This window comes from Corvus kubaryi, unplaced genomic scaffold, assembly GCF_017639235.1.
Source record: "Corvus kubaryi isolate FWS band 111438036 unplaced genomic scaffold, C.kubaryi_AGA036_p1.0 37395, whole genome shotgun sequence".
NCBI lineage: Eukaryota > Metazoa > Chordata > Aves > Passeriformes > Corvidae > Corvus > Corvus kubaryi.
The window spans coordinates 3826674-3848408 of NW_024581134.1; the positions used below are offsets into that span (position 1 = coordinate 3826674).

Genomic DNA, 21735 nt, shown 5'->3' on the forward strand with positions numbered 1-21735 from the left:
AGGAGGTCTGCTGTTAGCAGGTGCTGGGAATGCAGTGCAGAGTTCACCCTTAAGGGCAACTTTCCTGTAGTGGAAATGGAGCTGGAGGATGGAGAGATGCCTCTTACCATCTTCATAATGACTGAGAGCACTCAGTTACTGAATTGTAAGAGAATTTGTATTTTTGCTTATTAAATATTGGCTGATGTGATGGCATTTTCAGATTTGTGTAGGCAGTGGTGGCTTTGGCTTGTGGGATGGACTGTATGGCTTTACCATGTCAGCTTCACTGAGTGCTGTTTGTAGTAATCATGACAAATTTCACAAAAACTTACACGACTGGAACAAAGTGGCCTGTTTTCTAAACCATGATTTAATTTCAGATACCATGCTGTACTCCTGTAGGCTGCAAGTAAGAAAAAGCTTAGCCTTTTAAAGGGATTTTAATCAAAGTGCTTAATCACGGAAGAACAAATCAAGAAATCCCGATTCTATTGTAGTCAGAAGGGAACATAATTGCACATAATGGTTGGATTAAGTGATTATCCATCTCCTGGCTTGGAGAGCCTGTGTCATTCAACCTAAAGGCTGCTGCCAGCAGTGGGAAGCAAGCACTCAGGGATTTCTGGAAGGCAGGATTCATGGAGAAAGGGGACTCCAGTGGCCACATGAAGGGTGGAGAGGGAGTTGTCATCTAAAGGGAAGTGACAGGCACTGGTGAGAGATTCCTGGAGTGAGGGGAAACCTTCATAAACTTGAGTCCTAAGGCATGATAGCAGCTGTCAAGAAAGTTGCTAAGAAGTGCAATGGTTCATGTCAGTCCCTGAGTTGTCAAAAGATGGAAGTACATGTCCACGCTCTTAAGTAAAGTGTGGGGTTTCTTCAGCAGGGTAGGAGCAGCTTTTCTTGGACTGTGTGTCTGTCTGGAAAAGACAGCAAGGTGGCCAGGGTGTGTTTCCCTCTTGTCCCTGAAATGCTCAAGGATAGCTGAAAGATGCTGCATATGCATCCCTTGTCTTTCCGTGCTTGGTAGTGGCAGTGGGAGTAAACAGGAATTGCTGCCCTGCTGGAGCCCTTCCAGCCCCTTGGAGGAGGAGTTGGGTGAGATGCCAGAGAAAGGGGCACTGCTCTGCTGTTCACCCTTTCTCTGTTACCTCCTGCTGATTGGAGTGACGGGTATTGGTCACAATAGGCTGAAGGTTCAAATAATGAATGCCTGAGAAAAAAGGCACATGCTTGGAAGAAGGAGATTAAGTTTCCTGCCACAAGTTCAGACAGAGCCTAAGGCTGAGGAAAAGACTGTCTTTGTGCCTCCTATAGTGCCAGGACTTTGAGCAGCACAGTGCCTGTGGGGTTCACCTCCACGCTCAGGGAGGAGATCCAGCTGTAAACGCCCCAGTCCCTGCTGGCTGGCAGCACCTGTCGGACGGAGCAGGCTGGGTTGCAGGCCAGCCCGTTGCCGAGGAAGGTGAGGAAGAAGGTGAAGTTCTGGGGTCCCCCTATCTCCTGATGGTTCAGCACCGCCACGGCGTAGGCTCGGCCAGACAGGGGCCGCTCCCACAGCTGAAAGTTCTTGTCCTGCCAAGGAGAAAACAAACCCAGGGCTTATGCTGGGGGAGGCTGAAGGGATGGTCTTCATGCCTCTCTGTTGCAGCAAGCTTCGGGAACAAATGGGCTCACTGGGCTCCTGTTCCCAAACCCCGAGCCACCTCTCCATCCCTCCTGTGCCCCACACTGCACCCCCATCCCTCTCCTGCTGTACCTTGACAAGCTGGTATCCCTGCTTGCCCAGTGGATCCTGGTTGATGGCGATCACCTCTTTGTTCTGGAGCAGACCCTTGGCCTCAGGACTGATGTGCCGCAGGTCGTTGGACATGAACAGGGGCGCTGCCATGATGGCCCACATGGCCATCTGAGTCACCGACTGGTCCCAGCTCAGCCCAAAGTTTCCAATCACTAGCTGTGACAAGCAAACAAAAAGTGCCTGGTAACGCTGCCTGCTGAGGATAAACTGGGCCACCAGTACAAGGAAATGACAGGGTGGGACCTCTCTTTGGAGCCTGGCTAGATAGGGTGAGTGCCAGAAGCAGGACCAGCTTGTTGGGAAAAACAAGGCATGACTGTGTGGCGATTTAGGATAAGTGCCTGGTGGAAGTGAATAGAGCTCTTTAAGTGGCTAGGCAGTGTCTAAGAATGCTTTTGGATTCAGATCCTTGCAATGCTGGCACCCAGGGGTTTTCACTCCGGTGGGACATCAGCACTTTGGAGATTGTCCCCCAGTGCCACACCTGTGTTCTGAACTGGTACTGCTTGTGGAGGCTGTGTGACACAAAGATGGTGCTTCCTTCCTACTATCCATAGCTGCAGTTCTCTTTCCCTTTCCACTCTGGACCTTCTCATCAAGATCCTGATCGTAGGGTCCCATCAGAGCCCTTCCCCTCAGTGTTCCTCCCCCAGTTCTTTCCCTTCCAATTCTTAGCTTGCAGCTGAGGGAAGGTTTTTTTGCTGATTCTTCAAGTGGGGTGGGTGTTGATGTACTTGCCATGTCAGGATCATTCCAGCCCCCTGGCCCAGCTATCTTCACAATGGTGTCCTGGTGAAGTGCTGTCCAATCTAAGATACTCTTTATGCTGCTCCAGGAGTCATAGACATCATAGAAGTTCCTCCAGTGATTGCAGTACTGTTTGATCTCTGTGTAATTGGGCTGCCAGAACAATAAGTGTGATTAGCCAGAGCACTTGGCTGTACAACAAGAGTGTAAACAAGGCTGGACTGGACCCAAGGGTAGCTTGGGGGAAAACCAGGATAACACCTTCCATCACCAGCTAGTTGATGATCATGTTGATTCCCTTGAATGCTTTGTGCCCAGTAACTCCACTCTGACATGTTCTAGACAACACTGTTGCTCCCCTTGGGAGAACAGTTGTGACCACCAGCTCTGTTAGAAAATTCCTTCAAGATTTTACTGAAGGTGTGACAAGGCCAGTGGGATTAAACTGTAACATCCCAGTAATTATTGCTATTTCTTGGGTTTACACCCTTTGGTGAGTAATACATTTAATTCCAGTGGGAGGGAATGGCACCATCCTGTCAAAGTGGCACAGGGGAAGCCAGCTGTGGGTGCAGGGCAACGTGTCAGTCACAGACCCTGGATGGCAGAAATCTGTCACTGGACAATGTGGAGAATATCACAAAGCCTCTCTCATAGTCCCCTGAGCTGACTGTAAGGCTGAGTCTGCAGCACTCTGTGTCCAGGAGGGGTAACACTGAGCTATCTGCTAGGCTGTGTGTCTGCACTGCCAATGGTTTGCTGCTTGGCTCCTTGGAGATAGGAAGCAGATGGATGCTGTGGTTTTTTAGGCATGCTCCATCTGGGCTGTGCCTTCATGCTGCAGCATCCTATTGAATCAGTTTCAGCAGAGCAATGATTCAGGAATGCTTCAGGGCTCTGGAAGAAAAAGTTTTTTTCCTCCATTTTACAGCCTTTTTCTCTGTCAGGACAGAGAGCAGCAAGTTTCTCAGGATGCTGTTTTGCAATCTTAGTGTTTTTCTCTTCTGCCCACTTGAGCCCCAGGATAAACCTTGAGAGGCAACTTCTTACCTGCTGCACAGGCCTCAAGTAGAAAGGCCACTCACAGGAGTACACAATGCTCCTTCCAGTCTTGTTCAGGGCCAGAGACATGCGCCTGTATCCTGAAGGAAGAGGACAGACAGAGGTTACACAACCTCCTTGGTCACACAGCAGAACTAATCCAATGTCACAGGTTCAGGTTTCAGTTCAACTCTTGCAAAATTAAGGTTGAACACATTTTTGTGGTTGAGACACCACAGGGAGGACAGGGGAACTTAGTCTGCAGCTGGTCACCTGCCTCCCAAGGACAGGAGCTTTGCTTGGCCATGCTGTCGCTCCAAGACTGCTGATCCTTTTGTACATACAGCCAGGGGAAGAGGTTTAGAGCTTTCCTGTATGGCATTTTTCCTCTAGATACCCAGGAAGCACAAGTCAGTATCTATCAAGCAGTGCAGCTTTGCTGGGTAATGTAGGAGTATGTTTTCATGAGGCACTTGCACCATATGGATTGTGCAGGAATGCAAAAGCTCTAGTTTTTCCTGTCCTTGTCCCTAGACAGCCCTGTTAAGTCCCTTCCAATTGGGAGAGAGGGAATGAAAAGTCTGCTGTTTCCTCTGAAACTACTTCAGTCCAACTGGATTGTATCTGGGTTACACATACGATCCAACAGGAGCTCTCAGTTCAGCTGTCACTCAGGGTGCTGAGCCGTGCTCCTGTCCGTGGCAGTTGGCATATGCCCCACCATCTGGCTTCGATGGGATTGTCACTTGGGCAGGTTCTCTGTGCCAGGCAGAGACAGGACTTTGTGCAGGGCTCCTCCTGCCAAACATGGTGGTGCTGACTGTGCCAGCAGCCAGAGAGCCCAGTCAAGAGAAAAAAGCTTTCCAAGTTAAAGTGTTCTTCCCACAAATCTCCTCCTGTGGCACTGGGATTTGCCTGTCCTTCACAAGAGTCTGTAGCCAAGTCCCCTCAGCACAGGGAGCTGCTGAGCTTTCAGCTGCTGGCTTGCCACCCTTTGTGCAAATAACTTCTAAAGTGGTATTTACACTGGTGTGCTTTAAAAGGAAAACCCCAGTAGGATTTTTATGCCATAATTCTCTTCGTTTTTATCTGTTAAAAGCCCTCCTAACTACTCCTTTCATGGCTGACACAAGCTGTTCTACCTTCAGGCTGATACGCGTTGACAAGGCCCCACCACAGGGATTAAGGGTTAAGTGTGTGAAATGCTCTGGGCTCTCCAGGACAGGCACTGCAGAAGGACAAAGCCTGTGCTGAGTTAATAGCTGAGGTTAACAGCGTGCACAGCCAGCCCCCAGAGCACACCTCTGATGTGTCTGTGCTCCGTGTGATCCGGGCTCTGGGGTGAGAAAGCTCCTTTTCCAAGCTGTGCTTGAAAGAGAGCTCCAGGAGGCTGAGCAGGTAAAAACACTTAACCCAGCAACACTCAGCACCTTGGGCTTGGGAACAGAGCCTCAGATTTGCTTTTGTAAGCAAGTCCCTTAAATGAGTACACTCAGGGAAAAGCAAATCCTTGGAGCCCTGTGCTGGGCCTAGAATTGCTGCTGCCTGCAGAATATTCCCACCCATGGGAATAGCTGCTTTGAGCCCATGGCCTACCTTCTGCCAGCAGCTCCAGTGAGTCAGAGTTGCAGCCATCAAACTTGAGCAGGTCCACACCCCAGGAAGCAAATGTTTGGGCATCCAGGTCATAGTGGTCGTAGCTGCCAGGGAATCCAGCACACGTCTTGTTCCCAACATCGCTGTAGATTCCCAGCTTCAGACCCTTGGAGTGCACCTGTGCGTGCAGACACAAACAGACCCTGGGATGGGGCAGCCACAAGGCAGGAGGATTTGGGGCAGCAAGGGAAGCCAAACTCCACTATGGCTGGAGAGCCTTATCTCAGCAGTGATGCAGCCGTCCCCACCCGGCCGTCCCTGCCCTCCCCTGCTCCCGGGCTAGGGCACCACCGTGCCATGGTGGCACTCACGTAGTCGGCCAGCTTGCGGATCCCGCCGGGGAACCGTTTTGGGTCCGCCCGGAGCCTGCCCTGCCTGTCTCGCGTCGGGGCCATCCAGCAGTCGTCAATGCAGATGAACTCGTAGCCGGCGTCCCTCCAGCCCTCGGCAACCATCCTGTCAGCCATCTCCACGAACAGCTGCTCGCTGCGCACGGGCAGGGCGCACGACCGGGAAAGCAAGCAGAGAACGTCTGATGTCTACCAGCGGCACAGCCACGGGGCTGGGCGGGCAGGGGGCACACGGGGGAGCGCGGGGAGGGGAGCCTGGCCCTCCGCCCTGGCGCGGGGAAGGCACAGCGGGTGCCGGAGCACCGGGCCGGCTGCCCGGTACCTGCGCTGCCCTGGGCTCCCCGTATACCCGTGCCCTGCGGCGGTACCTGACGCAGCGGTGCGGGTCGGCGGCGCAGTCGGTGCCGCAGAGGAAGCGCTCCCAGTGCAGCCAGCCCATGGGCGGTGTGCGCGCCAGGCCATTGTCCAGCGCCAGCGCCGCCGCCACCGCGGCCGCCGCCGCCACAACCCAGCGCAGCACCCGCCGCGCCGCCGCCATCGCCCCGCGGGACCGCCGCGTGATTGACAGCCCTGACGCCCAGTCCTCGGGGGGGCTGGCGGGCGGGGCTGGAAGAGCAGCCAATCGCCGCGCGGTACCGCCCGCCCCGCCGCCAATCCCGGGCAGCGAGGCGCACCTGGCCCCGCCTCCAAGCGCGGGTCGCGTGGGGTGGTGTCACGTGACCGAGGCGGAAGGCCCATGGCGGCCCGGTCGGGTCGTGCCGGGGCTGCCGGGCGGGGCCGGGGGAGGCGCGGCCGGGGCGGCACCGGCCGTGTGCCCGCCAGCAGCATGTCCAACTGGCCGAGAGACCGGTGGCACCTGGCCGGTACAGCAGTAGTGTGGCCAGCACGGCCAGGGCAGTGATTGTCCCCCTGTGCTGGGCGCTGCTGAGGCCACGCCTCGAGTGCTGTGCTCAGTTCTGGGCCCCTCAGTTCAGGAAGGACATTGGGCTACTGAGGCAATGAGGCTGGGGAAGGGTCTGGAGCACAAGTCCCATGAGGAGAAGCTGAGGGAGGTGTGGGGCTGAGCCTGGAGAAAAGGAGGCTCGGGGTGTCCTTACCACCCTCTACAGCTCCCTGACAGGAGAGCACATCCAGGTGGGGGTCAGGCTCTGCTCCCAGGGAACGAGGGACAGGATCAGAGGACATCATCTCAAGCTCCACCAGGGGAGGTTTAGGTTGCAGATCAGGAGTAATTTCTTCACAGAAAGGGCGATTAGACATCAGAATGAGCTGTCCAGTGAAGTGGAGTCACTGTCCCTGGAGGTGTTAAAGGAAAGACTGGACATGCCACGGTGCCATGGTCTGGTTGGCAAGGTGGTGATAAGTTAGACCTGATCTCAGAGGTCTTTTCCAACCTTAACGATGGTTCTGTGTGCTCAGCAGTGCTGGAGCTGCCCGAGGGGCTGGGGGTGCTGTGAGTGCAGGGTGTGGGTCTGTGTGTGCTCTGTGTGTCAGCACAGGGTCCTGGGGAAGGGGGGATTGTACCCCATGGGCTCAGGACTTGGTTTTCCCTCGGGGCTTTCAGCCCTGCCTCAAAAACTCTGAGAAGCTCCTGAATGAGCCTTCCTCCTGAGCACGTCTCCCCCATGCTCTTCTGTCAGATCCAGCCTGATCCAGAGTGTGCATTATGGCCAGGCTGTTTGCTGCCTCTCTGCCTGTGTGGTGCTGGATCTGGCCTGTCTCTGATTGAGGTGCTTTGGCTCATCCAGATCATTGCACTCTAAGATTTGGCCTCTCTTCAACAAGTTCAGCCACAAGAATAAGTCATGGTCACTGGGCATTGCCCCATTTGCACCAGTTACTTCTGACTGGCAGCTGAGATCAGAACCTCTGGGAATGGGCAGTGCTGGTGTCAGCAGGACCTGGAGAGCTGTAAAGAGCACATGTGTGCCAGTCAGCATCTTGGAGGTGAGCCCGGGATTTAATCCCTGCTTTTGCAGGAGTCACACAGCCGTGAGCACTGCTCGAGGTGTCAGCACTGCTAGCACATGTGGCCTGTCAAGGAGACTCAGAGGCTCCCACTGCCATGGCAGCAGTGGGAAATGGGATGTGAGGAGCCAATTCTCCCCTGTGCCTCTCCCCCGGGGCTGGACCAGCCCTGCAGCCCCACTGGAGCTCTTGTCGTGGTCTCACCACAGCAGGAGGAGGGGGGCTGGATGGAACCACGGCAGGGCTGTGGCCATCAAGGCACAGGGCTCTGGGTGCCATCGAGGCATCTCGCTAGGTGTCCTCCGATCCCTGCTCTGGCACTTCCAGGGAACAAAAGCTCTTCAGAGCCGTGGGCTGATAATCACTCCTTGTTTCAGTGCCGGGGTCCTCCCCCTGTCCCTTGGGGAGCTGAAGCGCAGAGATTTCTCAAAGTTGGACAAAACAAGACACTCTGAGGGCTGGAAAACCTCATGGCTTTGTTCTCTCTTGTGCAAAACGACAGCCCAGAGCTGGGCAGTTATTCCCTATTCCCAGCGTTTGGGAGTGCCGCTGGGCTGATCCTTGCTTGTCTCTGTGTTCCAGCACTCCCTCACTGTTGCTTCCCAGGTGTCCTGCCTGCCCCCAGGAGTACCTGGCACACCCACACCCCTCGGGATGGGAGCTGTGGGATGCCCTGTGGGCTGCATGTGCTGGCTGGTGTCCCCAGAGTGGTGCAGGCTGGTCCCAAAGCCATGCTGGGGGGGCGGGTGTGGGGTTTGGGAGGGCCCTGGTGCAGCCTCTCTGAGCAGGTGGAGGTGACAGGCTGTGGTGTGATGCCACAGTTTAGGTGGCAGGGGGTGCACTGGCAGGGGGGACAGCACTGGCAGGGCTGTGCTGAGGGCTGGGGTGCTGGCACCCTGCACCTGGACCTTCCCTGTGCCAGAAGGTTCCAGTCCCCATGGGGCTGTGGTCCTGTGAGGGCCCTGTTCCCGTGGCATGGCCGATCCCAGCAGGGCATGCTGCCTGTCCAGCTCCTGGTGCTTTTCTCTTGTGTCCATTTTCCCACTTGTAAGGGGCAGCCCTGGCCCACTCAGGACTGCTTGGCTGACTTTTGGAGGTTGATATTTTCTTTAAAAGAATTCTGTGCTCAGACAATGTGCAAAGGTTGCTCAGAGCCCCAGCAGAGCTGTCACCTGCTCCTGTGGCATTGCACTGCCTTGGCTCTGGGGTCGGGATCCCTGTGGGACAGGCTGTCCTGCAAGCATCACTTTGTCTGCACAGGATGCTTTGTTGAACCTCTGGCAGTTGGAGTTGCCCCACAGGAGCTCCAGGCTGTGGGTGTGGGAGAGGGGGAAGAAGGGAAGGTCTGGCACCCTGAGGCTGCCAGGGACAGCGGCAGAGCTCAGGGCCAGCAGGGTCAGGCCCTCTGTGGTTGGTGGGGCAGGGGCCTGGCTGGCACATCACTGCAGTGCCCAGCCAAGGGCACATTTCCTTGGCCCCACAAGGGCCCCTCAAGGAGGCTGTCCCCAACCTGTGTGTGCTTCTGGCCCTGGGCATGCTGCTAGCAGGAGTTGGGAAGCTGCCAGTGCTGATGATGCTCATTTTACTGTCTGGGAGTCCCATTAACCTGGTGTTAACTTCATTAACTTTCTTTTAAACCACCAATTAACTTGGCCGTGGCTGTTGGTCCTGTGCCCACGGCTGCTTTCTGTGGTGGCCGCCAATGCACAGCCGTGAGCAGGGAATGAAAAACTGATTCCATCCAAAGACTGTGGGCTTTGCTGGGGGACTGAGCCACCTGGGCTGGTCCCTGGCCATGCTGTGAGAGGACATGGGGCTCAGCACCCCCATCCCCAAGATGTGAGGGACCCACTGGAGCTTTGTGCTGGAGTGGCAGCCCTGCAGCTGTGACAGTGTCCCAGCAACTCCCAGTTCAAACTGGGCTGCTGGGAGGACCAGGGGCAGGGCCTGAGTGCTGCTCCTGACCCTGAAACTGCCCCCAGGTACACCAGAACCACAAGTACCTGCAGAGCCATGGGACAGTGGTTCCCTTTTGCCTTTGCAAGTGTGATGCCAGAAATGAGCTGCCCACCTCGCTGTGAGCAGTGTGTGGGACCTGGGGGCTTTGGCTTGGGGGGGATGTGTTGGATTTTCACACTTTTCATTCTTTTCTGTGATGTGCTGGTTCCCAGAGCTGAATGGCTCAGGGCTGACTGCAGTGTTTGTCTCCAAACAGACACTGAGTGCCCAGACCTGATGTCCTGACTGCAGAGCAGGCACACCGTACTGGTGTGAAATACCTCACAGCTCTCCCCTTGGCTGCATCCTCTCTCGGTTTGGGGTGGGGACAGCAGCAAGACCCTGGGGAAGCTTCGTTTGTCCCATCTAAAGAACAACCCCACCACCAAACGGGCGTGGGTGCAGCTTGCTTTCTCTCCTCCCTGCCTCAGAAGGCCCTCGGTGGGGCCGGGCGGGCGATGGGGCTGCGCGGTACCAACAGAGCTGGTCTGTGAAACTTGGCCGGGAGCACAGAGGGAGATTGATGTTTGCTTGGGCACTCAGCCCTCAGCTGCAGGCTCTGCCCGCCCCTGCACCAGCTGGGGACAAAAGCCCCGGCCCCGGGTGGCACTGCAGGGCTGGCATAAGCCCCCCAGGACAGCTGGCAGCTCTGTAAGGTTGGCTCCTGCCCAGCGAGCCAGAGTGAAGGGGCCGAGGGGCCACGCAGGGAGGTTTGCACTTGGGGTGCTGCACATGCTCGGGTGTCTGAGCTCCACTGCAGAGCTGGAACCCCCCCGGCCCCACCTCCTCCTCATCTTGGGTCCTGTCCCCTGGCCAAGCCTGGATGGGTGGAAAGGGGCTGGGGTGACTGTGGGGAGCACCCCACAGAGCTGGGTGGGGAGAGAAAGTGATGAGGTTTGCAGGGGGCTGAGGGCTTGCAGGGGGCTCCTGCCCAGCCCTCCTGGCATCTCCCACGTGGGAGTTAAATGTGACAGTCATCAATTATGTCAGAAAAACCGCTCACGGAGAGGTAATGATAATCTGGGTATAATGGTGGGTCAGGGCTCCTGTTCCTGCAGGGCGGTTGTGCCCTTGTCCCCTCCCCACACTGTGAGTGGGAGCTGGCTGCAGTGTTCTTGGCAGAGACAAATCCGCAGCACACACCACTGAAAATCCCAGAAAGCTTTATTTGCGTAGGAAGATCGATGCTGTTTAAAAACCCACCACTGCTGGAGGTTGGCATGGCCACCCAGTGCCTGTGGGTGCTGCTCCAACATTGGTACCTCCTGCTCTGGCCCTGCCTCGGGTGCTGGGGGAGCCGAGGGTGCTTCCAAATGGGGCCTCCCCAAAAGCAAGTCTGGCCTGGACACACGGTGGGGCCCCATGGGGAACCCCACAGCGGGGGAGGCATGCACAGTGCTGGCAGTGGGATGGAGCTGGCTCAGCCTGTCCCCTCGGGGGCTGGCCTAGGGCCAGTTCTCCGCTTGCCCCATCTGTGAAATGGGTGCACGTGGCTGAGCACTCTGTGGGGCTCGGGGGGCTGAGAGGGGCTGGACGATGCTGCCAGTCAGTCCTACAAGGAACAGGGTGATGAGGGGTGCCTGAGGAGCCAGGCCAGGGATCACAGCAGGGGTTTCTGCCTGGGTCTAGTATCAGAAGGCAGTGCTGGCCTCCTGCCCATGTCCCCCTGCCCTGCAGCGTCCGTTCTGCCATGGCAGATGGGTCACTGGAGCACTCGCTGTGTCATGGGGGCACCACAGCCTTCAAGGGAAGGGGTCAATCCTATTTCCATGCCCTCTGCCTGGAAGACTCTGGGCCCTCTCCTGCGCCCATGGCCATGGGGCCTGCTGGGCTGCAACTTCCTCCAGGCTGACTGTGGGCAGAGGGAAAGGAGAGCATCACCACACTCCTCTCTGTAGGACTTAAACATCACCTGCTGCTTTTATTTCCTGCAAAGCATGGAGGGTATCCAGGTCTGGAGGGCTGGAAGCCTTGCTGAGCTTGTCTTGTTGAGGTTCCAGTTGCTCTCCTCTCCAGTGGAGGATTATTAGGGATAAACCTGCCCAGGGGATGCTGCACCCAGGTGCTGGGCTGGGGAATGGGGTAGTTTTCACCTCCATCTCTCTTCTGGCACCATAGTACTGCAGGAACACAGCAGTCTGGGGATGCCACCACTCACTCTGCTTCTCCGAAAGGATTGGCCAAGCTTTCCCCACTGCTTTCATCCCAAAACATCTCCCTTGGAAGATGGGCTGTGGGCCTTACCCTGCGGATAAAGCAGTGCCATCTCCCCAGTGCCAAGTGACTCCCGTCTGCAACTGCAATGGCCATCTGTGCCCCTTCAGTAGGACTGAGCTTGCCTGCTGCCTGCCTCAGGGCTGCCGTTCCTTGGAGCAAACAGAGCCTCCTGCCCAGTGTCCCTGCCACAGCCCTGCCTGCAGCCCTGGGCACCACGGGCAGTTCTGAGCTCTGCAGGGAGGGCAGCATCCCTGATCTGCTGCTTTGCTGTGCGTTGGAGCTGGCTGGGGCTGGAGGGGCCCTGTCCATTGCTGGGCAGGGGGCTATGGGGCCATAGCCAGCGCCCTGTACAGTCCAGGTGCAGGCAGGGGTGCTGCCTGCTCTTTCCTGCAGCCAAGCTCCAGGCCAGAGAAGAGGACTGCAGCCTCTTCCCTGGCTGCTTGGGGCCCACAGCTCAGTGGTGCAGGCTGGAGAAGCAGCAGCCTAACATGGTAGGTGTGGAGAGGTGGAGGGTGTTTTTCTGGAAGATGATGTTTTCTGGCCACTGGCTGTGCCAAAGTACCTGGGGCTCTCCTGGATACCCAGGGCTTCCCCCAGCCACACAGCATTCCTGGGGAGTGGTTGTTTCCCTGTGCCCTGACAGCACAGCATCCCGGGGTACCTGGGGGTGACACCATGCAGGAAGCAGGAGGGGTCCCTCTCTCCAGCTGACCATGGGGATTGCTGATCCCCCCACTTTGTGCCCTTGGATCCAGTGGGGCATGGGGGCTGCCACATGTCCAGGCTCTGAGCCCCAGCCCAGCTGTGCCACCGCTCAGAGGGACAGAGGGAAATGCAGTTCTGGCTGAGCTTGTGGCACCTGGGCACACTGTGGGGGTCACACCAAGACGCAGTCGTACTTTCCCAGCCTCAGGGCACCAAGTGGATGTCCTCCGAGCGCAGCACTTTGTAAACGACCCAGTAGAAGATATTGAAGACCAGGAAGGTGAAGGGGAAGACGGCTCGGGAGATGGTGTCGATGCGCTTGGCGCGGTCGATGTAGCGCCTGCAGAGGCTGTCCCCTTCCCGCAGCACCGCGCTGCCTGGCGGGGGGCTGTACACGCCGGGGCCCTCCCCAGCCCCTTCCTTTGGCTGCAGGCAGTGGCCCAGCCCGTAGCCTCGCAGGTAGAAGCGGCTCTCGCGGCTGAGCTCTTCCTCCTGGCGAAGGGAAAAGCCGTCAGCCAGGGCACCCGCGGGTGCTGGTGCTGCAGGGCTGAGGCTGCGCGTCCTGCACACGCCGTGGTGCTGGTGACGAGTGCCTGGTGCGAGGCTGGGCGCTTTGTCAGAGAGCCCCAGCCGTGCAGGCGGGAGCACGGGGCCGGCAGTGCTGTGCACAGGGTACAGGGTGAGCACTGAGCCCCTGCCTTCTCATCCAGCATGTGTTTTAGGGTGCATCCAAAGGCAACCCGGCCCTGGCAGCCTGACACGCATCCCCCCAGCTTCCTCCCGGCTCCGGCTCGGGGGCTTGGGAAGCCTGACTCTGGCAGCCAGAGGGATGGGAGGTGAACTGGTGGAAGGGGGCACATGGGGGTGCAGGGTGCATTGGTGCAGGGAGCTGAGGCGTGCAGGCACTGCTGTGACAGCTGTGTTTGCTGCAGGGTGGAAGCGTGACTGCCATGGTGAATAGGAGGGGACGGGCAGCTTGCTGGGGCAGAGCTGGGCAGGGGTGCAGGAACTTGGCTACCACCAGGGCTTGCAGGGCACCCCAGTCCCTCCAAGAACCCAGGCCCTTATTTCTCCCCATGCCTGCTTGGCAGAGGATGCCTGGTGCAGCAGACGAGAGAAGCTGAGAGAGCTGGACTCCTTGCTGGTCTCTCTGCTCTTGCTCACCCTCTCTCCCCCCATGCTGGCAGAGGGCTGCAGAGAGGGCAATGCGCCCATGGAGTTGCATGTTCATGATCAAGGCTACAAAACTGCCGTGAGAGTCTCTGATCACAGCCCATGGCCATTGTTCAGGACACTGATTGGGTGCCTCAGGGGCCGGCCAGCACTGCCTGCACTCCTCCCTACCAGCAGCTGTGCACTGTTAGCCACTCGCCTTGTCCTGCTCTTTTAGCCTTGGAGAGGGTTATGTGTGCAAAGATTTGATGAGGGATGGGCATGTGCAAGCACAGGCTGCACATCTAGCTTTTTGCTGAGCCCCCAGACTCATTTGGTCTCTGTGGCTCATCTGCCCTCTGCCTTTGCTGGTGCTGTATCTGGCTGCGATGGGTGCCTTCTTCCAGGGCCTGCTGCAGGCCAGTACCTCACTTTGTGTCTGGGTGCTGTTTGGGATCCCAAACACCATCTCTGGCTGGCACTGCCCTCCAGGACACAGAGGCTGCTCGCTGAGGTCAGTCCCTGCAGGTGCTCACCTGGCACGGGGGCTCTCATGCAGAGAGTTTGTACCCAGGCATCTTTATTTAACTCAGCAATCCACAGGCTAAGCAAGATTTTCCAGTGGGAAGAGCAGCAGTGGCTCAAATTGCTGAGGTGAGTTCTCATTTGAGTGGAGTTTTATTTCCCTGCCTCAGGCTGAGTGCCTGCAGCCACCCTGGATGGGGGGAGCTGGGGTGCTCTGTGTGCCCTGGGGACGAGCAGCTACTCCCCCAGCCCGGGAAGCCAGCAGCCCAGCCTGTTCCTGAGCCTAGATTTAGGCAGTCTGTGGGAGGGATTTGCCTTCAGGCTGTGAAACCTGGGCTTTGCTTTGTCAGGCACAGGAGCTGCGTGTAGCAGGGCTCCGCTCCAGTCTCTGGCTGAGCAGCACCCCAGGGTGCTCCTGGCTGCATCCAGTGCTGTGCCAGCAGCACCCTGGGGTGGCTCTGATGCCTTCACCTCAAGGCAGCTGCACTTTGGTCTGTTCTAAGCCAGCAGATGGTCCTTGGGTTAGACAGAGCCTTCCCCTCCCTGCCATGGCTGGGTGGGTGCTGATGTTGAGGATCTGTGAAAGGCAGGGAGCAAAGATGCCTCTCCTGGCATCCAAGGGCTGATGATGGTGTAGAAGAGGTGAGGGTGACCAGGCCTGATCTCCTCCCTGGAGCTGTGGTCGACCCCCTGCATCTTCCCAACATACTGAGAGCTTGGCCTGCCCCATACTTCTCCCTATGCCTCAAAGTGCCCTGAGCAGCTGCCCGTGCTGGAGTGACTGCAGGCAGCTGGGAGTGCCTCGACCCTGCCTGCAGGGAGGCAGAGCCCTCGCCCTGTCAGAGGCGTGGGCACAGCCTGAGGAGCTGGGCAGCAGCCCAGGAGCAGCCATCAGTGAGCCTCAGCATCACTCGCCCTCAGCAGAGGGGACCGTGCTGGTGCTGCTTTACGAGAGGGAACCCAAGGCATGGAGTGGGGGTGTCTACAGGGAAATCTGCTCCGTTCCCATCCCTCTCTCAAAACTTTTGAGCCCAGGAATTGGCAGCTCCATCCTACGGGCACATCTTCTGTGCGAATCACTGGCCTGCTTCTTCCACAGGCCCTTGCTGGCCCCCCAGGGCCAGCTCCTGGGGACTCATTTTGGGGAGGGGAGGGTGAGGCTGGCTGGGGAAGCACGGGGGGCTGCCGGAGGGTCGTGCTTTACCCGGGAGCTGGAGAGCTGCGAGAGCGTCGCGTAGGTGTGCTCGCTGCTGTGCCGGCTGCTCAGCTGCCGCAGGGACTCCAGGCTGGCCGTCCCGCTGCTCAGGCCCTTTTGGCATCCAGCAGTGTGCACCAAACAGAAACAGGACAGTGGGTGACCGAGGGCTCTACCCCGGCCCCGGGGCAGCGGCTCTGGGTGCCAGGATGGGGATGGTGGGGAGATGGGGGCCCTGAGTTGGGGGGAAAAAGCCCCCCCCAGTGTGGCCTGGCACTGGGATCTGTCTTCAGTGTGTGCCAAAGGGATTTGGTTGCATGGAACCTGTGTAGTGTATATGTGTGTGTGTACTCGTGTACTCGTGTCTTCTGTGGAGATCTGGTGCCTCATGGTGTGTTTATAGCAAGAAAATGAGAGTGGGGCAGCCACATGCCTACCCCAAGCTTCTTGAAGGCCTGATGCCTGTGTTGATGGGCTGACAGAGGGGAGGAGTATTTCCATGAGTGAGGGATCCTGCCTCTCCAGATCCTGCTGTGCTCCCATCTGCAGCCCAAACCTGTCCCTGGGTGCCACCAGGTCCCCAACACAGCAGTGAGTCCCCATCACTGCTACAGCACAGCAAGGAGCCCAGGTTTGGGGCTGTAGGTAAGGGGAAAGGCTGGTTTCCCCCCATCCTCACTGTTTATTTTTCTGCATTTTTAGAGGAAGCAGAGGCTGAGGATGTCCCAGCAGGAGAAGGACAGCACCCTAAGCAGGGTCTGGAGCACCCATGGGTGCTGTGCACTGTGCTGCAGTGCCCGTGGGTCCCCGGGGTGCCGGTGGAGCCATCTGGGGCAATGGAACGCAGCCCTGCCCTGGGGGCTGCTCAGAATCTGGCCCTGCAGCCCTGGGGTGTCCCCTCAGGGGCTGAGATGGGCAGATGTCGTGAGAGAGGGGGGTACTCACCATCCTCTGCCGTCGCTGGCGGCGGCGCAGACGCATGAACTCCTTGTGCTGGCGGGAGACAAAGTTGACGGCTGCGTACTCCAGCAAGGCGGCAAAGACGAAGAGCAGGCACACGGCCATCCAGATGTCAATGGCCTTCACGTAGGACACCTGCCGGGGTGAGGGGGGGCTCAGGGACCCACTGCCCCCTACCTTGCTCGTCCCACCCCTCACTGCCAAGAAGCACAGGAGCCCTCTCAGCCTGGGCACACAGGCCAGAGCGGCCAATGTTTCCCCTCAGCACATGAGGTGTCCCAGCTGATGAGGCTCCAAAGCCAAGCCATTCCCAGGGAAAGGCTGCCCCTGGGGCACTGCAGCGGGGGAGCCCAGCATGGAGCCAGCACTGACCTTGGGCAGGGAGGCCCGGGAGCCGGCGCTCTGCGTGGTCATGGTGAGCACTGTGGTGATGCCCAAGCCCACCCGGGCTGGTGCCGCATCCATGTTGATCCAAAAGGAGACCCAGGAGAGGATGACAATGAGTAGGCTGGGGATGTACATCTGGATCAGGTAGTAACCCATCTGCCTCTCCAGGTGGAACTTCACCTCGATGCAGGTGAACTTGCCTGTAGGGAAAGACGGCCCTGATGGGCGAGAGGGACCCCTGGGCCATGGTGAGGGGGGGCAGCAGGTCCCTGGGGTGCTCACCTGTGTTGTAGTACTTGGTGCAATAGCCCAGGTCCTTCTCATCCCTGAGGATGAACTGTGGGAGTGTCAAGCCCTCTGCCACCTGCACAGCCTCCTGCTCCTCCAGCCACTCGAAGATGAGGTCGTTCATAGTGTAGCCAACTGGAGGGGATGTAGGGAGCCATGGGATGGGGACACGTACCCTGTTCAACCCCACCCTGAACAACTGCTTTTTCCTGCTTATGTCCCTCAGAAAAAGTGAGCTGCCAGCTTTTGGGATGGCATGGAATGGGAGGGGATGGGATGGGAAGAGGGAAATGAAGCACAGCTTGAACCCCTTGAGGTACTCACAACTCTCCAGCTGCATAGTGCATGTCTGGATGTCCATGGGGAAGTTCTTGAGGTCCATGGGGCAGGACAGGATCAGTGTCAGCCTGGAGGAGGCAGAGGAAAGGAGAGAGTTGTTGGGGCTGGGGCAGTCAGTGGGGAAAATTTGCCCCACAGAAGACAAGAGCAAAACTTTGCCTCCCCACTCAGGCACTGCACCAGAGGAAGAGGTTCTACCTAATGCTGTAGAGCACATTGCCATTCTTGAAGATGCGCAGGAGCTTGTTGTCAGTGGTGACCTCATGGAAATTGGCCCCTTTCTCATTGGCAAAGAACAAGTCTGGCTTCCAGATGGAGTCGAGCATGGAGGGGTCGAGGTCGAGGGAGTCGTCGGGGTACTCCCGGTAAGCCAGGCGGGGGTCGTTCCACTGCTGCCGCAGGAACACGTTCACCCGGTAGTCCTGGGACAGGGGACACGGCGTCAGCTGCAAGCACCCTGTGGCACCCAGGAAGGAGGAGGAGGAGGAGGAGGAGGAAGGGATGGAGGAGGCGTTGGAAGGGGCTCCCTCTCTTGAAGCTCAGCCCTGCTGTTGCTGTGTGCCTGTCACTAAAAAAGCACGGAGCTGGGGCAGCTCAGGAGCCTTTCCATGCTGTTGGCAGCCAGGGGAAATTAAAAAGCCAAGGCCACAGCAGCTGAGAGAAGGAGGAGGAGGAGAAGACCAGTAACTGCTGCCTGCAGCAGTCTGCACATGGCTCTGTGGGCCTGTCGATAGTATTAAGGCTTTGCACAAATAGGACATTTTTAGCCCTGGGACTTCCTCAGAGGTGTTCCTCATGCACCCAAGGAGGTTCAGGATGGCAGGGGGCTACATTCAGCTGCCCCACTGTGACCCTTTGGGGTTCTTTCTTCCAGCTCAGGCACAGGGAATGTGACCTACACAGCCAAGCTTGTGTTAGCTGACCTCAGAAAAGCCACAGCCATATGGTATGGCTTTGCATGTCCCCACCGTGGTGCCAGGGATGGATCCAGAGAAGGGGTCACAGGAGCCCCTGTGAGCACAGCCATGGGCACTGGGACCCACACGCTCCGTGGCACAGCCACTGCCAGCCCCGAGGCTCTGGGAGAGGAGAGCCCATCGCGCCGGCAAAACCCTCACCATGGTGGTCTCGGTGACAGAGCCGAAGCTGTTGATGAAGATGTTGCACGTCACGTTGACAGGTGGACCTGGAAAACAGCGGGAAGCCTCCTCTTGCTGCCGGCTGCTGAGACACGTGCGCTCCGCTGGCACACGCGGGGACACCGACTCCGGCACGCTGAACACACACAGGCATCCCCTGCCACCCCTGGGGCGTGGGGGTGAACCCCAGCACCCCCTGCAGCCACCCACGCCGTCAGGCAAAGCGAGCACACAGTGCTGGCAGAAGCAGCCAGGACTCTGGGGAGGATGTTGGGATGTAGGGATGTGGGTCAGGGTCCTGCCCCAAAGCCCCTGGGTTTGGGCAGCCATAAGCGTGGATCTGCCGGGTTTGGAACCCTCACGTCTTCCCTCTTACCTTTGAAGTTGGGTCGGATGCGGGCATCGTACCCTGAGGTTCGTCCCATAAGCTTGTCCAGGAAATCAGAGGGTGACATGGGCTGGGGTGAGCTTCGGGAAGCAGCTTTAATCTCCTCCCGCCCTGAGACCAGCCTGCGGGCCAGGGGAGATGGGTTAGCTGCTGCCTGCTGGCACCAGGGGTCTGCAGGCACATTTTGGCACCCCGTGGGGACAGACAGCTGCCAAGGCAGGCGGCTGTGCCTGCGCTGCGTCCACTCCAGTGCCCTGCCAGGATGTTGGGGGGATCCCTTCCTTCTGCTGGGATCCTGGTGGCTTTTCCCCTCACCTGCCACAGCCCGAGTGTCACATGCCCATATTTTGCCTGTCCCTGCTTCAGCAAAGCCCCTGCCCACCACATCCCTTGGCATGGGGTTGGGGGCCAGTGCCTCCTGGCTCCAGGGCTGTGGTGGTGACAGGGCACAGCAGGCCAGGCTCTGTGCCAATGCTGGAGGGGGAAAGCAGGGAGGCTTCCTCTCAGGTTCCACCTACAGCTCCAGCTTGAGCTGCTGAGCAAACAATCACACACTGCCTGTCATGGACTCATGGCTTGGGGGGGCTGGGGGACACAACAGCCCTGCCTGAGTGAGGAGGTGTCCAGAGCACAGCTGGGTTCTGACACCTTGCCAGGGGCCAAGGAGATGTGGCAGGAGAGGAGCAGCAAAGCCCACCTCCACACCAGCCATGGTGCTGAGCTCTCCCACACAGCTCTCTGAATGATGATGGAGATTTATTTAAGCTGATGCTGGAGGGGATATTTTTGTGAATGCATCTTAGCTAGCCGGTTTCTCTCCTCCCATCAGTCTATAATGATAATTTCAAGGAACAATGGGAGAGATGTTCACTCACCACATTGCCAGGCATGTGGCTGTGATGGAGAGGAATTAGCCAGGGATCTCTGGACACAAAAAGAGCTTTGAGCATGCTGCTGGTGCTGCTGCATGCTGCCTTATAACTCCACCAGGTCTATGTCCGGGTGGATCTTACTCCTGCTTGGAACTACAACCCTATCACTGCAAGAAGAGGATGATGCTGGGAACCCTGTGGTCCTTCTTCCTACCTCATTGTTCCTACCAATACACCTTGTTCGTACCTCTTTTCAAGAGGGGGAAATTCATCCTAGAGGGGCTTATGTGCATCCTTGCCAGTTAGAAATGGCCACAATAGCCATCCCAAAATGTTCTCAATTTCCTTTAATTGGAGAATGGCAGCAGAGAGTACCTGAGACTCATCCTGACCAAGAGTAAAAGGCTGGGAGAAATTCCCCACCAGGAGCTGCACGAGCAAGGTGTGGTGCCTTTGGGAGGAGGGCTCAAAGAGGCCAGGCTGACAAGGAGTTAAGCGAGGCTTCTGCCTGCCACATAGCTGTGCACCATGTCCTCCTCAGCTGGACACTGAGGGTTCTCCCCTGGAGCACGTGGGAGGGAGGCTCCCGGGCTCCCTTGGCAGGTAGCTCCTTGAAGAGGCTCAGATAACTGGCTGAGCCACAGCACATCTGCAGCCCCGCTGATGCTCAGACCTGCGTGGGGGATGCCTAAATGCCCAGAGTGCAGCCACTTCCCATGGCATCCCTGGCAGGGCCGTGCTGGAACACAGTCTTGGGGCACAGCCCCTGCCTGCAGCTCCCCACTTCAGGCACTGCCTGCCCTGGAGCCTCTGCCCCGACCCTGGGCTGGGCACTGCAGGGCCCTGGAACTCAGCATGTCTATGGAGCGAGTGGATGGTAGGGCTGGAAAATGCTGATGTCTGCCTAAAAACGCTGCCCTGAAACAAGCAGGTTCTGCACGGGAAGTAAAATTCTATTTTACCCCTCCCTGCCATAAATGTTGTAGATCCCCCCATGCTGCTCCAGCCATACTGGCCGAGTGGTGGGAGGGGGACTGGGAGCAGGCTCAGCCCAGAAGTCCTGCAGGCCCCCAACCCCTCCCTTCCTGGCCCGCTCTCCCCTGCATCCCACCTTGTCCCAGACAGCACCCAAGGTGGGCAGAGATGGAAAAAGGGACCTGGGGGCTTTAGATTTTCCACCCAAGTGGGCCAAGAGTTGTTTCTGCACCCATGGGACCTGAGGCACCCACCCACTGTCCCGAGTGTCCCAGGATCTGGGTCAGGGACTGTCCTGAGCTCTCCTCCCCCAAACACTATGAGCCAGGAAAGGATCTGGACATCTCAGGGGCTTTGCAGCACCGGAGAAGGAGCTGCCTGGGCTATCACCTGGCTCAGCTCGCCCTTTCTCCCATGGTGGCGAGACTCTCCCGCTGGCCCCGGGCCAGGGAAACCCTCAGGGACTGCTGGGGACCGGCAGGGTCTGGCTGTGTGCGGTGCGGAGGGGGAAGGTCTGGTGGGTCCCCCGGGGTGCTGGGCCAGGGTGCTGGGGAATGGGGAGCGAGGCCAGATTTGCGGGGAGGTCCAGATAGGAGCCGGGAGCGTTCTGTCTGGGGCATCAGGCCCCGGAGACAGGTCCGGATCGGGGGTCGGGGTAAGGGTTCCGGGACTCGTCCGGGTCTGAAAGGGGATGCCCAGGTCGCGCAGGAGAGATCTGTCTCCGAGAGGGGGTGATACCCGGGTGCCGGAGGGGAATCGCGGCTGCCGGGGGATGGGGTCGGGGTGCCGGGGAGCGGCTCGGCGAGCAGCGGTCCCGCAGCCCCGCGCAGCACCGAGCACCCGCGCCGTGCGCTCACCTGAGCGGGCCGCGCCGGGGCAGGAGGCAGCCGAGGAGGAGGAGGAGGAGGAAGGCGAGGGCACCGGCCCGGAGCGCGCCCATCCCGCCGCAGCCCGCAGCCCCGCCGCCCCGGGCGCACGGGCATGACCCGGCCGGCGGCGGCGGCGTCCCCGCTCCCGCTCCCGCCGCACCGGGGCCGCTGCCGCCGCCGT

The 21735-nt window shown here is 58.5% G+C and overlaps 2 protein-coding genes across 3 annotated transcripts; both read right to left on the minus strand.

Moving 5' to 3' along the window:
- Positions 1–332: 332 nt before the first annotated feature.
- GLA (galactosidase alpha) lies at positions 333–6130 on the minus strand. Its single transcript, XM_042040051.1, has 7 exons — positions 5946–6130; positions 5539–5713; positions 5168–5345; positions 3581–3672; positions 2522–2683; positions 1742–1939; positions 333–1557 (listed from the first exon to the last, which is right to left on the minus strand). Exons 1-7 carry the CDS (start codon positions 6113–6115, stop codon positions 1294–1296), a joined length of 1239 nt encoding a protein of 412 aa, XP_041895985.1. The 5' UTR covers positions 6116–6130; the 3' UTR covers positions 333–1293.
- Positions 6131–10689: 4559 nt separating this feature from the next.
- LOC121670195 (glycine receptor subunit alpha-4) lies at positions 10690–21646 on the minus strand. 2 transcript variants are annotated; one of them, XM_042040079.1, is made up of 10 exons: positions 21543–21646; positions 18827–18960; positions 18430–18497; positions 17510–17733; positions 17297–17379; positions 16967–17107; positions 16670–16884; positions 16283–16432; positions 15347–15451; positions 10690–12957 (listed from the first exon to the last, which is right to left on the minus strand). In XM_042040079.1, the coding sequence occupies exons 1-10, from the start codon at positions 21623–21625 to the stop codon at positions 12670–12672; spliced, it is 1491 nt and encodes a 496-aa protein (XP_041896013.1). In that variant the 5' UTR covers positions 21626–21646; the 3' UTR covers positions 10690–12669. The 2 variants fall into 2 exon arrangements, with proteins under 2 accessions (XP_041896013.1, XP_041896014.1); XM_042040080.1 differs by lacking the exon at positions 15347–15451.
- Between the last annotated feature and the right edge of the window lie 89 nt (positions 21647–21735).